The sequence below is a fragment of the Canis lupus genome, chromosome 20 (assembly GCF_048164855.1).
Source record: "Canis lupus baileyi chromosome 20, mCanLup2.hap1, whole genome shotgun sequence".
In the NCBI taxonomy this organism is placed as follows: Eukaryota; Metazoa; Chordata; class Mammalia; order Carnivora; family Canidae; genus Canis; species Canis lupus.
Window position 1 is genome coordinate 55,560,438 of NC_132857.1, and position 12,902 is coordinate 55,573,339.

The window sequence follows — 12,902 nt, forward strand, 5'->3', positions numbered from 1 at the left end:
AGAATAATATTAAAAAAAAAAACTATTCCCAAGTATGACCAGACTGAATACAAGGTTAAACCATGAGTTAATTTGAAAAGTTTCTTTAGATTCTGTCAAAGCATTTCTCCTCCCTCCCTCCCTCCCTCCCTCCCTCCCTCCCTCCCTCCCTCCCTCCCTCCCTCCCTCCCTCCTTCCTTCCTTCCTTCCTTCCTTCCTTCCTTCCTTCCTTCCTTTCTTTCTTTCTTTCTTTCTTTCTTTCTTTCTTTCTTTCTTTCTTTCTGATTGTTTATTTATTTATTCACAAGAGACACACACAGAGAGAGAAGCAGAGACATAGGCAAAGGGAGAAGCAGGCTCCTCACAGGAAGCTGGATTTGGGACTCGATCCCCAGACCCCAGGATCATGCCCTGAGCTGAAGGTAGACGCTCAACCACTGAGCCACCTACATGTCCCTGTCAAAGCATTTCTGACTTTGTTTTATAAATCAAAAGCACATTGGGGTACAAATTGTAGCCTTAAGAAAATAAGCTAGAGAAAGAGATGTAACGACTCTTTTCTGAGAGGTCTTAGCCTCCAGAGAAATAGAAAAAAGTACCTTTTTTTCTGCAGTATAGTATTACTATATACTATATGATACACATAAATTATTTAATCCTGATATAAGACTCTTGTGAGATATGTGCATTTATCAACATTGTTTTATAAACTGTTTTCCATCTCTATAATTTTGTCATTTCAAGAACGTTATATAAATGGAATCTATGGTACTTAACCTTTGGAATTGGCTTTTTTCCACTCAGCATATAACTCCCTTGAGATTTATCCAAGTTGTTGCATGTATCATTAGTTTGGTCCTATTCGTTGCTGAATGTAATTCCATGGTATAGATGTTCCACAGTTTAAGTCTTCTCCTGTTGAAAGACATTTGGGTTTTTTTTTTCCAACTTTCCCTATTATGAATAAAGTTGCTTATGAACATTTATTTGTGTGCTTGTTTGATGTCATAAGTTTTCATTTTATAAATATAATTTTGTGTAAATATTATCTGTTCTATTGATGGACATTTAGTTTTTTTCTGATTTTTTTTTTCTCTTGTGATATGCAGCAATGAATGAGTGGCTTTATACATGTCTTGTCTATATTAACGGATACATCTGTGAGATAGACCTACAAAGTGAAATTACTGGGTCTTCTAGAATGTGCATGTTTAATTTTACTAGATATTGCAGAATTGCCCTCCAAACTGGTTATTCTGTTTTGTATCTTCACTAGTAGTATTTAAGAGTTCTTGGGGTTTTTTTTTTCATATTTTTCCTATAACATTATTATTATTAAACTTTATAATTTTTTCCAATCTGATGGATATGAAATGGATTTTGTTGATTTAAATTTGCCTTTCCCCAGTTACAGTGATGTTAAACATTTTGCAATGTGAATTACCTTTTCATATCTTTGGATCCACTTTTCTCTGCATCATTTACTGATTTTTTTTTAAGGGATTCTTTATATATTTTAGATAGTTACCTTTGTTTTATTTTATATTTTTTAAATTTTTATTTATTTATGGTAGTCACAGAGAGAGAGAGAGGGGCGCAGAGACACAGGCAGAGGGAAAAGCAGGCTCCATGCACCGGGAGTCCGATGTGGGATTCGATCCCAGGTCTCCAGGATCGCGCCCTGGGCCAAAGGCAGGCGCCAAACCGCTGCGCCACCCAGGGATACCGATAGTTACCTTTTAAAAAGCTTTTGTTACGAAAAAGTTTTCAACATACTCAAAGGTAAAAAGAGTAGTACAACAAATTGCCATGAACTCATCACTCAACATTGTAATATTGTTTCCCTACACCATTTCTCCCCACCTCATGATTTTATATAGCTAATCCAATGTCCTGTCGTCTGGGAATTTTTGAACATAAGCACAATATCATTTTTACACCAGTCCCTAAAAGAAAAACAGCATTTTCTTAATATAACTGGGAATTGAGTGTTTATCTTACCTTTTTTTCTGTGAGCTGTATCTCAGGGTCTCTGGGAAGAGGTGGTATTTCTCTTTATAGAAGTATTCCAGCTAACACAAAACAAGAAGGAATGATAGAATATCACTATTTTGCAGCCCCTAAGGAATTAACAGATCAAGGTTTTGATCGTTAATGGCTGACAACATCACAGAAGGGTGGACATTACAATTAGGCTGATGTGGTTTGATGGTGATAATATACACTAAGTCATTTGTAAATATGTTAAATATTCACTTAAAGGCATGTGGATTTTATGGTGTAGAGCTAATGTCCTGATAAAGGTTAAAAGAAAAACATAAACACAAAAACTCACTGGCCCATATAGAGATCTTTTTTTTTTTTTTTAATTTATTTATGATAGTCACAGAGAGAGAGAGAGGCAGAGACATAGGCAGAGGGAGAAGCAGGCTCCATGCACCGGGAGCCCGACGTGGGATTCGATCCCGGGTCTCCAGGATCGCGCCCTGGGCCAAAGGCAGGCGCTAAACCACTGCGCCACCCAGGGATCCCCCCATATAGAGATCTGATAGTTGCTCCCCTTTTGAGTGGGCACAAGTGTTTTGTGAATTGGTTTGAGCTCACAAATAAACTGACAAAGCATATAACTTCAGTGGAACAGAATATCTAGCTTTAGTTTTTAAAGGGCAGAGCACACTCCACGTGTGAGAACTTTTGTGATGCTTTTCCGCTGTGATTGGCCAAACTGAAAACTGTATCTCTTCATCCTCTCCCTTAGGACTTAAATTTCCTTACCCTCTTGCTAACCTGACTCATCACATCCTGATTCCCGGGTCCCCCCACTCCTGCCTCTTGTTGTAATTTAATTTCCATCTCCCTAAAAAGAAAGCTCATGTCCATTTACAGTCACTTCCTTTTCCCACACCCAGTCCTATGCAAACATTGATCTTTCTCTGCATGTCTTTTTTTTTTTTTTAAACATTTCACATAAATAAAATCATACAGTATGGAAAAAAGAAAAAACATAGAGTATATTCTAGTTGGTCTGCAGAGGCACCAAAATGAGCATCTCCCTCCACAGTGAGAGTCATTTAGGAAAAAGTCTCTGGCAGAGGCCCTGTGCTCATAAGTAGTCTGGAATGAAGCAATTCCCATGCCCTGGCATGGGCTTCCCCAGCAGAACAACTTGTCCATATCACTTGCAGGTACGAGAAATGGCCTGAGTCAGACCTGTGGCCAGCCTTTGCTTGTGCAGGAGGCTCAAACAATGAAGAAAATCACATTTCAGGTCTCCTCCCCACTTCATTCTCTCTGAAATACCACCTCCTTTCCTCACCCTAGGATGGAGTCACTTCACACTGAAGTCCAAGGACTGATAGGGCACCGCTTACCACCCTGAACCCCTCACAGTGCCTCCAGCCTATATGGGCCTCCATTGCATGTACAACCCTATCTATATGCATGTGCTGGGAGCTAGGGGTGGGGAGTCTCTAGATCCTAAAAACAAAACGAAAGGAGGGAGAAAGAACCAAAAATTCCATACTATTTGATGGAGGTTGGTTTCTTAGTACTTTCCAAAAGCGACTATGAGGATGTTTATTGTTTTTAGAATCGTTATGGATCATGGACTATTTGTACGATTCATTTCATTACATTATTACCTTTATTGATACTCCTATCCATTTTTGGCCAGTAGTAAAAAAACATTCAGGTTAGCTTTGAAGTCCTTTTAACATGGCTGTACTGTACTGAAAGTAAGATGTTATAGGCTTACCTTTGTATTTCCTGGCTCAGATCTGAAAGCACCCATTTCTCCAGGCAGCTTGTGTTCTTTTTAGTGGGAAATCATATTTGAAGACTACAGTCTAGGCACTAGGAGTGTGTTCATTGCTACCAAGTTGGCCACTGTCTCTCAGACTTTTTAGTGGACCTTATAAGGAAATAGGTACTTTTAAAATTTGAAAGATAAAATACATCATGAATTTATACTAATATTTCTTACTTTAAGACTATAGGGTTTTAATTTTACACACTTAAAACTTTCTTTCACATCTAAGAATGTCTACATAATTTACCAGGTTTTATCCCACTTTACACCACAGTAGTCTCAGAATAGTAATGCCAGCACGTGCACCAGCAATATAATTGTCAAAAATAGTTTTAAGTTTTTTGGTTGTTGGCCTCATTTTTGCTTTTGCTCTGAGAGTATTTCCTACTAGAAATGTAACTTTACTGTATTTTAAAGATACTTGTAATAGAACTCAAGTGACAGTTGGCTTTATTCCATTTAATTTTATTCTTGGGTTTTGTTCTAAGATTTTATTTTGCTTCATATTACGTAAAATTCGTTCTGAAAGTCCTATCTATAAAGTAAGCCATATTCAGAGAAGTCTAGTTGCCATTTATCCCATCTGCTCTGCCCTAATTTGATTCTTTCCTTTTATAGTTAACACTTAAAATTTTATGGTTTGAGATACGTTGATAAGTTGACCCATGGAAAGTTAAAAAGCTAAGAAACCCATCCACCCATTACATATGTGGAAATTTGATGTCTGGTCAAAGAGGTATTACAGATCAGTAGGGAAAGGATGAAAATATTTGATAAATAGTGCTGGGACAGTGGTTATCCATATAGAAAAAAGTAAAAAGGAATAAATAAGGAAAGCAAAATGTTAACATTTTTAGAAAAAAAAACAAAAAGTGAGGATAACTTTACGACCTAAAGATAAAGAATTCTTAAGGCAAAGAGCAGAAACCATAAAGGAAAAATGGATAAATTATAGTGTATTAAAATTTAAAATTTCTCTACAACAAATGAGTCCTAAGAACAACCCACAGACCCTTAGAAGAACATATAAATGTAATCCTTTTAGGCAAATTGTGGTAAAGGGAAAACAGCACGCACTTCTGAATCCAGCATATGTGGGTTCAAATTCTATGTGACAAAGTACAAACTAATTAAAACACCTCTAAAATCTCAATTCCATTTTGCAATGAAGATACAAATAACCATACCTTTTCAGGTTTTGTGAACATTAGAGAAAATGTATATGAAGTGTTTATTTAGAAATAATAGGAATTGCGTCAGTGGTAAACATTGTTATGAGTAATTATAATTAATTCACAGTACTTAGAAGCAACAACTGAATTAGGATTTTATTAATAAGCTAGTGAAAACTAAATGGAAATGTTTAGGGTTACACACAAATCACAGGAAAAATAAAGTCCTGCTTAAAACTTAAAACTTCAAAAAAATTTTACCAACCCTCATGGGAACATTGTTTTTACAAAGTGTTAAAGTATTAAATAGGCACTTTTGGCTATAAGGTTGCTTATGATCGTGCAAACAACTGAATCAAAAAAGGAGGAATCAGTGTAAGGATTCTTTTTTTTTTTTTTTTAATTTTTATTTATTTATGATAGTTACACAGAGAGAGAGAGAGAAAGGCAGAGACATAGGCAGAGGGAGAAGCAGGCTCCACGCACCGGGAGCCCGACGTGGGACTCGATCCCGGGTCTCCAGGATCGCGCCCTGGGCCAAAGGCAGGCGCTAAACCACTGCGCCACCCAGGGATCCCCTCAGTGTAAGGATTCTTAATGCTTATAAACTAGAACTGGAGATCTTTTACTTGTTTCCTTCTCCTCATTCCTCGTATCACAGCTTTGGTCTTCCATGGCCCATATTCTAAATGGGACTTTTTCACCTCTTTGCTCCCATCACTAACACTCTTAATGTGTTTGTGGGATTTGGAGGGGCTTGGGTTTTTAAGTTCTTAAATCACATATTTTTGTCAAATGAATACACATATCATTAGGTTTAGTTGAAATTTTTTTCCTCTTTTTTTTTTTTTTTTTTTTTAATTTATGATAGTCACACACAGAGAGAGAGAGAGAGAGAGAGAGGCAGAGACACAGGCAGAGGGAGAAGCAGGCTCCATGCACCGGGAGCCCGACGTGGGATTCGATCCCGGGTCTCCAGGATCGCGCCCTGGGCCAAAGGCAGGCGCTAAACCACTGTGCCACCCAGGGATCCCGAAATTTTTTTCCTCTTATAAGGGCAGTCTTTCCCCCATTCTGAGGGATAGCTGCATTCAAATCCTTGGTTTCTTTTGGTATTTACCTTTATATTTCTAAATAGTGGGCTTACATAACTATCTTTTAAAAGTTTTAAAATATATTCTCTCTTCTATTTAAAATTTTCTTATCTCACTTCTCAGCACACTTTCTCTGTCCCATTTTTTGGCTGTAGTTACACTGTTAAATCAATACTTAGCGTATATAGTATTATTCTGCAAATATTAACAGCTGAAACAATTACTTAACAGTGATTTCATTTCCTTTCTTAGATTTTTATTTTCAAAGGAAACATCTTTGTTTCTTTTTCTGTGTGCCTTTCATTAATTCAATTCAAATGAAGTGTAACTCTTTTAATATGTTCAAACAGTTAAATAATCTGTCAGTTTTATTCCCTCTATTGACATGTTTTTCCTGTAACCATTAATTTTGCTGCTTTATGCTAGACTGGTTGCTCTTAGGCTTGCTGTATGGTTATGTATCATACATCATCTTGGTAATTTCTTTACTTCTCTCGTTTGTTTGCTTCCCTCTTTCATGGATTCCATACTTTTCTTTTACTTTTAAATTTACTCCATTCTAATGGAATACATCTTCCAGTGGCTTACTAAGAACGGGTATGTGGAAAGGTGCATTTTGGGCGGGTTCTTGGATGTCTGATATTTTTATTGTAGATTCATTCATACTTGATTAATACTATGACTGAACAGAGAGGGTTATAGGTTGGTTTGGAAACTGTCAACCTTAGGATTTTTTTTTTTTTTTTTTTTTTTTTTTACCTTAGGAATTTTGAACACTTGTCTTCTGACATCCAGTGTTGTTGAGAAATCTGATATTATTTATTTTTTGCTTTTAGTTTTCTATTCTCTAAGTGTTCCCTTAACATAGTATCCTGTTTCTGTTCTTGTTTCATGGATGCAATAATATTTCTGTGAGGATTTTTTTTTTATTTATTCCTTTTTTTATGATGTTTTGCTGTCTTTCCTCAAATATCTGGATTACTTGACTGCCCATTTATATTTGAGTGAGATCATTTATCTGAAGGTGTTTTTTAGGGGATTGATCAATTTTCTTATTCTTGGGTGGCTGACACTGTTTTTGTTTTTATAGCAGAATTGGGAGGTAGAGATGGCAGGGTGAGATGGCAGTGGATGGGAGTGCCGGGAGAATTCACTATTCAACATGTAGACTTCTGTTTAATCTTTCAAATCCTTTGGTATGAAGCCTTTTACTTTCCCTCAGTATGCCTGCTGTGCTAGAGCCCATAGGGTCTCTGAATCAGCCTTTGCAGAATAAGCCATCAGTCTTCTACCATTTGGGAGGAAGAGTAGTTACTTAGCTACAGTAGATGAAGGAAAGATCTAATTATCCATATAAAGATTTTTAACTAATCTTCCTGTTTTCAGAAGTGACGACCTACCCGCTCATTCAGAGAGTAACTGTTAATTTCAACTCTCCTTAAGTCTTTAGATGGATAAGGGGAATTTTCCTGCTTCTAGTTGTGTTCTTTCTACCTACCCTCTCCTCCCCTGGCTGGACTGTTTATGTTTCAGTTAGAAGTCTGAAAAGTTGATGGATAATTCTTACTTGCTCATTCTCATCACCTCTAAAGATAAATGCCACTTGAAAAAAAAATTGTTCTGCTTTTATTTTGGGATTTCGAGGCACATATTTGTGTGTTCATTCTGCCTTATTTAACCAGAAGCAATCTTTATGTTCACATTTCTGTTAGAGGAAGTCTGGCCCAGGTATGCTTTAAACCCTGTTCCATTTCATAGGTCACTGATCACCTACGAGTTGGGTGTTCAAGGGTCAGTTACTCATCTCTGGTATAGTTGCCTGTGGAATGGAACGTCACATGGTATCAAACATGGTATAGGTGGGTTCACAGGCTGGTAGATACAGTGATTGAATCTGTAAATATAAGGATAGGTTTATGTGAAGAGTTCTGAATTCACAGAATTAAGGTAGGGAAATTATCCATGTTTGTTTTACTTTGCTTTTACAAAGCCTGGAATTTAGAGCCCTCTCATTTGGCTTACATTCATTGTGTTAGGGAATACCTAATGCCACATGTGCTATTGCATCCAACTTACAGAAATAACCAGACAGAATAGGGTGAGCGGAATAAATTCGGAGCATAGAGTAATATAATCTTAAGGGCCATATGATGGAGACCGAAATACAGAAGAAGGTAGAATGTTCTGGAGTCAAAAAAAAAAAAAAAAAAAAAAGCATAACCACTTATATAATAAACTATTGAGAATAACCTACAATGTTGACTGGATAGCCTGCAAATTTTGCTTAGGAGGGCAAAAGTAACAGTCTTTTTATCTTTTCTACTTTAGAACTAATTGAGAAACAGACATGGACACATAAAATTTCAGTTTTGTTACTAATAAAGATGGTGTTGGAAGACAAGACATAGATGTATGACCTCAGTAGACTTTCTCATATTTAACCCCTGAATTAGACAAGATTACCACACCACTGGTTGGGGAATGGTTGGAGACAAAGCAGTTCTCCCTATACAAGGGCAGAATCAGCACCTATGTTTGCCACATAGTAGAGGGCTGATTAGAATGCATCTCTTCAGAAGAAGGAAGAACCATTAAAAGATTATGCTCCCAAAGATATTAAAGTAATTAGGTCTTCCTCCCAAGTTCACCTTTCAGTTTAAGTCATTCCTTCCTTGGCTGGGGGAAGAGTGAAGGGGTGGAGAGAAGCTGAAAAAGTACTCTTCCTATACTTTTCATTCCTGCTCACGCGCTCGCGCTCTCTCTCTCTCTCTCTGTCTCCATCCATAGTTGCCTATTGTTGATAATGCTGCTATAAGCAATAACCCTTTTATTTTTTTTATTTTTAAAATATTTATCTTTTTGAGAGAGAGAGACAGACAGACAGGAGAGCACAAGCAAGGAGAAGCAGGCTCCCCGCTGAGCAGGATGCCCCACAGGGGGCTCAATCTCAGGACCCTGAAATCATGACTGAGCCAAAGGCAGATGGCTAACAGACTTGAGCCAGTCAGGCGCCCCCAATAAACCCTTTTAATCTGAAAACTTCTTGTCATTTTTTGGCTCTGGGAAATTTTCTTGTATTATTTCTTCTCCTGGATTCTTCATATTTTCATTCCACTATATAGCTATGCCCGTTGGATGCTTGCTTATGAATATATTTAAGTAAAAGGAAATCTAAGGGATGTTGAAAGCTACATGCAACTAGAAGTGATATGTGCTTTATCAGCTAATTTTAGACCACCTCTGTTCTATAAATTCTCTATACTATAAGCAGTCAACTTGTAAATGTTTAAATATATTCAAACAGCAGATTGTACTTACTTCCCTATCTATACAGCCTCCCTCCCAGAAGTGGAAAGCTGTTATCACTTCCTTGTATATCCTTCCAGAAGTATTCTGTGCGTTTATGAGAGAGAGTGTGTGTATGTGTGTGTGTGTTCTCCTTACCCTTTAAAAACACACATTTGTGCACTATATAAAAATATTCTGGGGGTGCCTGGGTGGTGTGGTCAATTAGGCATTAGACTCTTGGTTTCCATTGGGGCTGTCATCTCAGGGTCGTGACATCAAGCCCCACATTGGGCTCCTGCTCAGCGCGGAATCTATTTGAGATTCTTTCTGTCTCTCCCATTCGTGTTTTCTCTCTCTCAAACAAAACTTAAAGAATATTCTGTGCTTTTGTAATAGTATATATGTATACATATACTATTTTATTTTAAAAATATGTCTAAATGCACATGTACACTATTGTGTACCCTAACTTTTGTCACCAGTTAAGATTGGTTTCTTTCCATATCATTGTCATTCATTTTCAGAGCTTCCTCTATTTCATGTATGTACAAACCATCACGTTTCTCTATTCCCACGTACATTATTTGTTTTATTTATTTATTTATTTATTTATTTATTTATTTATTTATTTATTTATTGTTTTATTGTTTTATATTTGTTACTCCTTACAGTGTCACATCTAATACTCTTGTATATTTATCTTTGTCTCTATGTATGAATTTATAGGATAAATTCCCAGAAATAGAATTGCCAAGTCCGAGAGTATGTATTTTAATTGAACTAATACCAGCTTTCATTTCCTCCTCACAGCATTTGAGATTTTCTTCCCCCATTCATTCCAAAATAGCGTATCATCAAGTTTTAGATCTTAGTCTATTTGATTAGTGACACATATCTTGTTTTTGTGTTTGCATGTATTTGATCAGATTTATGGCTTCTGAGCTTGTACCTGACCATACGTTTTCCCTTTCATTTCCTTTTTGCATTTTTTTGTGCTATTTTTTACTATAACATTTTGTTAAATATATAATATATTGTATTAGGAATGAAGTAGAATTCCAACTTAAGTTTTTTTAAAGATAATTAGTATGTATAACCCTTTTTTATTAATGATCTGCTTTGTCCTCAGTGTTTTGAAATGCCATTACTTATCATACACTTTGTACTGGAGTTTATTTCTAGACTCTTTTTTTTTTTTTTTTAAGTTTTTCTTTAAGTAATCTCTACTTCCAGCCTGGGGCTAGAATTCATGACCCCAAGATCAAGAGTTTGCATATTCTTCTGACTGAACCAGCGAAGCACTCCTTATTTCTAGATTCTTAATTTTCTTCTATAGCTTTTCATCATGTTACCAAACTACCATTTTGATAAATACATATCCTCTCTGGGCATCGCCGGTGGCTCAGCAGTTTAGTGCTGTATTTGGCCCAGGGTGTGATCCTGGAGACCCAGGATGGAGTCCCACATCGGGCTCCCTGCATGGAGCCTGCTTCTCCCTCTGCCTGTGTCTCTGCCTCTCTCTGTGTGTCTCTCATGAATAAATAAATAAAATCTTAAAAAAAAAAAACATATCCTCTCTTAATAATTGCTGATGAAAACATATATGCCAAAAGGCATGTATTTCGTGATGCTTTATTTTCAGTTAGTGAAAGGTATTTATTTTTAATTTTTAACTCCAGTGTAGTTAATATACAGCATTATATTAGTTTCAGGTGTACAATAAAGTGATTCAGCAATTTCGTATATTACTCAGTACTCATCAAAATAAGTGTACCATTAATCCCCTTCACCTATTAGACTCTACTACGTCTCCTCTGGTAGCCATCTAATCTCTCTAGTTAAGAGTCTGTTTTTTGGTTTGTCTTTCTCTTTTTTGCTTTGTTCAATTGTTTTGTTTGTTAATTTCTACATATGAGTGAGATGATATGGTATTTGTCTTTCTCTGATTAGCTTATTGCACTTAGCATTAAACTCTCTAGCTCCATCCATGTCATTGCAAATGACAAGATTTCAGTTCTTTTTGTGGCTGAGTAATATTCCATTGTATGTATACTACATGTTCTTTATCTATTCATCTATTGTTGGACACTTGGGCTGCTTCCATAGTTTGGCTATTGTAAATAATGCTGCAGTAAACATAGGGGTACATATAGCCCTTTGAATTAGTGTTTTTATATTTTTTTGAATGGATACCCAGTAGTGTGATTACTGTATTATAGTGTAGTTCTGTTTTTTGACTTTTTGAGGAACCTCCATACTGGTTTCCACAGTGGCTGCACCAGTTTACATTCCCACCAACCTTGCCAAACAGTTCCTTTTTCTCCACATCCTTATCAACACTTAACTGTTTTCTTGAGTTTTTATTTTAGCCATTCTGACAAGTGTGAAGTAGTATCTTTGTAGTTTTGATTTGCATTTGCCTGGTGATGAGTGATGTTGAGTATCCTTTCATGTGTCTGTTCATGTCTTCTGCCCTTTTTTTAGTTGAATTATTTGTTTTTTTGGTGTTGAGTTGGATAAGTTCTTTATTTTCGATATTGACCCTTTATGAGATATGTCATTTGCAAGTATTTTTTCCCATTCAGTAGTTAACTGTGATCTGTTATTTTTAGAATAAATTAATTTTTTATTGCTTTTACTGTGTTCTGTTATTTTAAGTCATATATGAATTAAGATTTTTCTTTTTACAGTAGTTGACACAACGTGTGCGTTACATTAGCTTCAAGTATACTCTGAAACTGATTTTTAGATGTCAGCTCATGAGCTCCTCTTTGGTCTATGTGTTATAATTTAGGAATATTATATGGTCAAATATAAACACTATATAACTCCATAATTTCTCCTCAGTTTGAAGAATTTTTCTTTTCTTTTCTAGCCTTTAATCTAGACAACGAGCAACCAGATTATGATATGGATTCAGAAGATGAGACCTTATTAAATAGACTTAACAGAAAGATGGAAATTAAGCCTTTGCAATTTGAAATTATGATTGACAGACTTGAAAAAGCCAGTTCTAATCAGGTACTGTACCTTGTAAAAATGTCTCCTGTCTTACTATTAATCCAATTAGCAGCTTTATTTTGCATTTTCTTTAGACCTAAGTATATTGTATTATACTGCCTTTTAAATTTTACTGACATCCTAGAATTTCTATTTACAGTATTCCTGGAACTGAAAACTTAAGCATAATGTCTTTGAATAAGTATGAAGAGTACTATTCTGACCTTTCTTCTTTTTTGGATATAAAAATAATACTAGCTGCAATGCTATATAATATCTTCTTCATCCTTTCCATAGGCTAAATTTGCTTGGTTGTGTCTCTAAGGCAGATAGCTCATACCAAATCTTACTTGCTGCTTAGATTTATTAAGGTACTCTGTCATTTCAGATGTATTTTAGTTTTACTTATATACTATTTAAAACTTAGTGAAGAAGAAACTTCACAAATAATTTTCTTTAGTGGGTCATTCTAAATATGGTAGAGAGGATTAAAAATGGTATGGCCTTCTTGGAAAGCAATTAGGCAGCATATTTCAGGAACCTTAAAATATTTATACCTTT

General features: G+C 35.9%; 1 protein-coding gene across 8 annotated transcripts in view; it reads left to right on the forward strand.

Moving 5' to 3' along the window:
* Window positions 1-12,902, forward strand: part of EPC2 (enhancer of polycomb homolog 2) — a 127,489-nt gene that overhangs the window by 77,271 nt on the left and 37,316 nt on the right. For all 8 annotated transcript variants that reach the window (XR_012013334.1, XR_012013335.1, XM_072789136.1 and 5 more), the window contains one exon: window positions 12,217-12,362. Coding sequence is in view for 6 of the 8 variants with exons in the window: in XM_072789136.1 (XP_072645237.1) it covers window positions 12,217-12,362 (146 nt within the window). In the remaining 2 variants the exon portion in view is untranslated. The remainder of the gene's footprint in view (window positions 1-12,216; window positions 12,363-12,902) is intronic.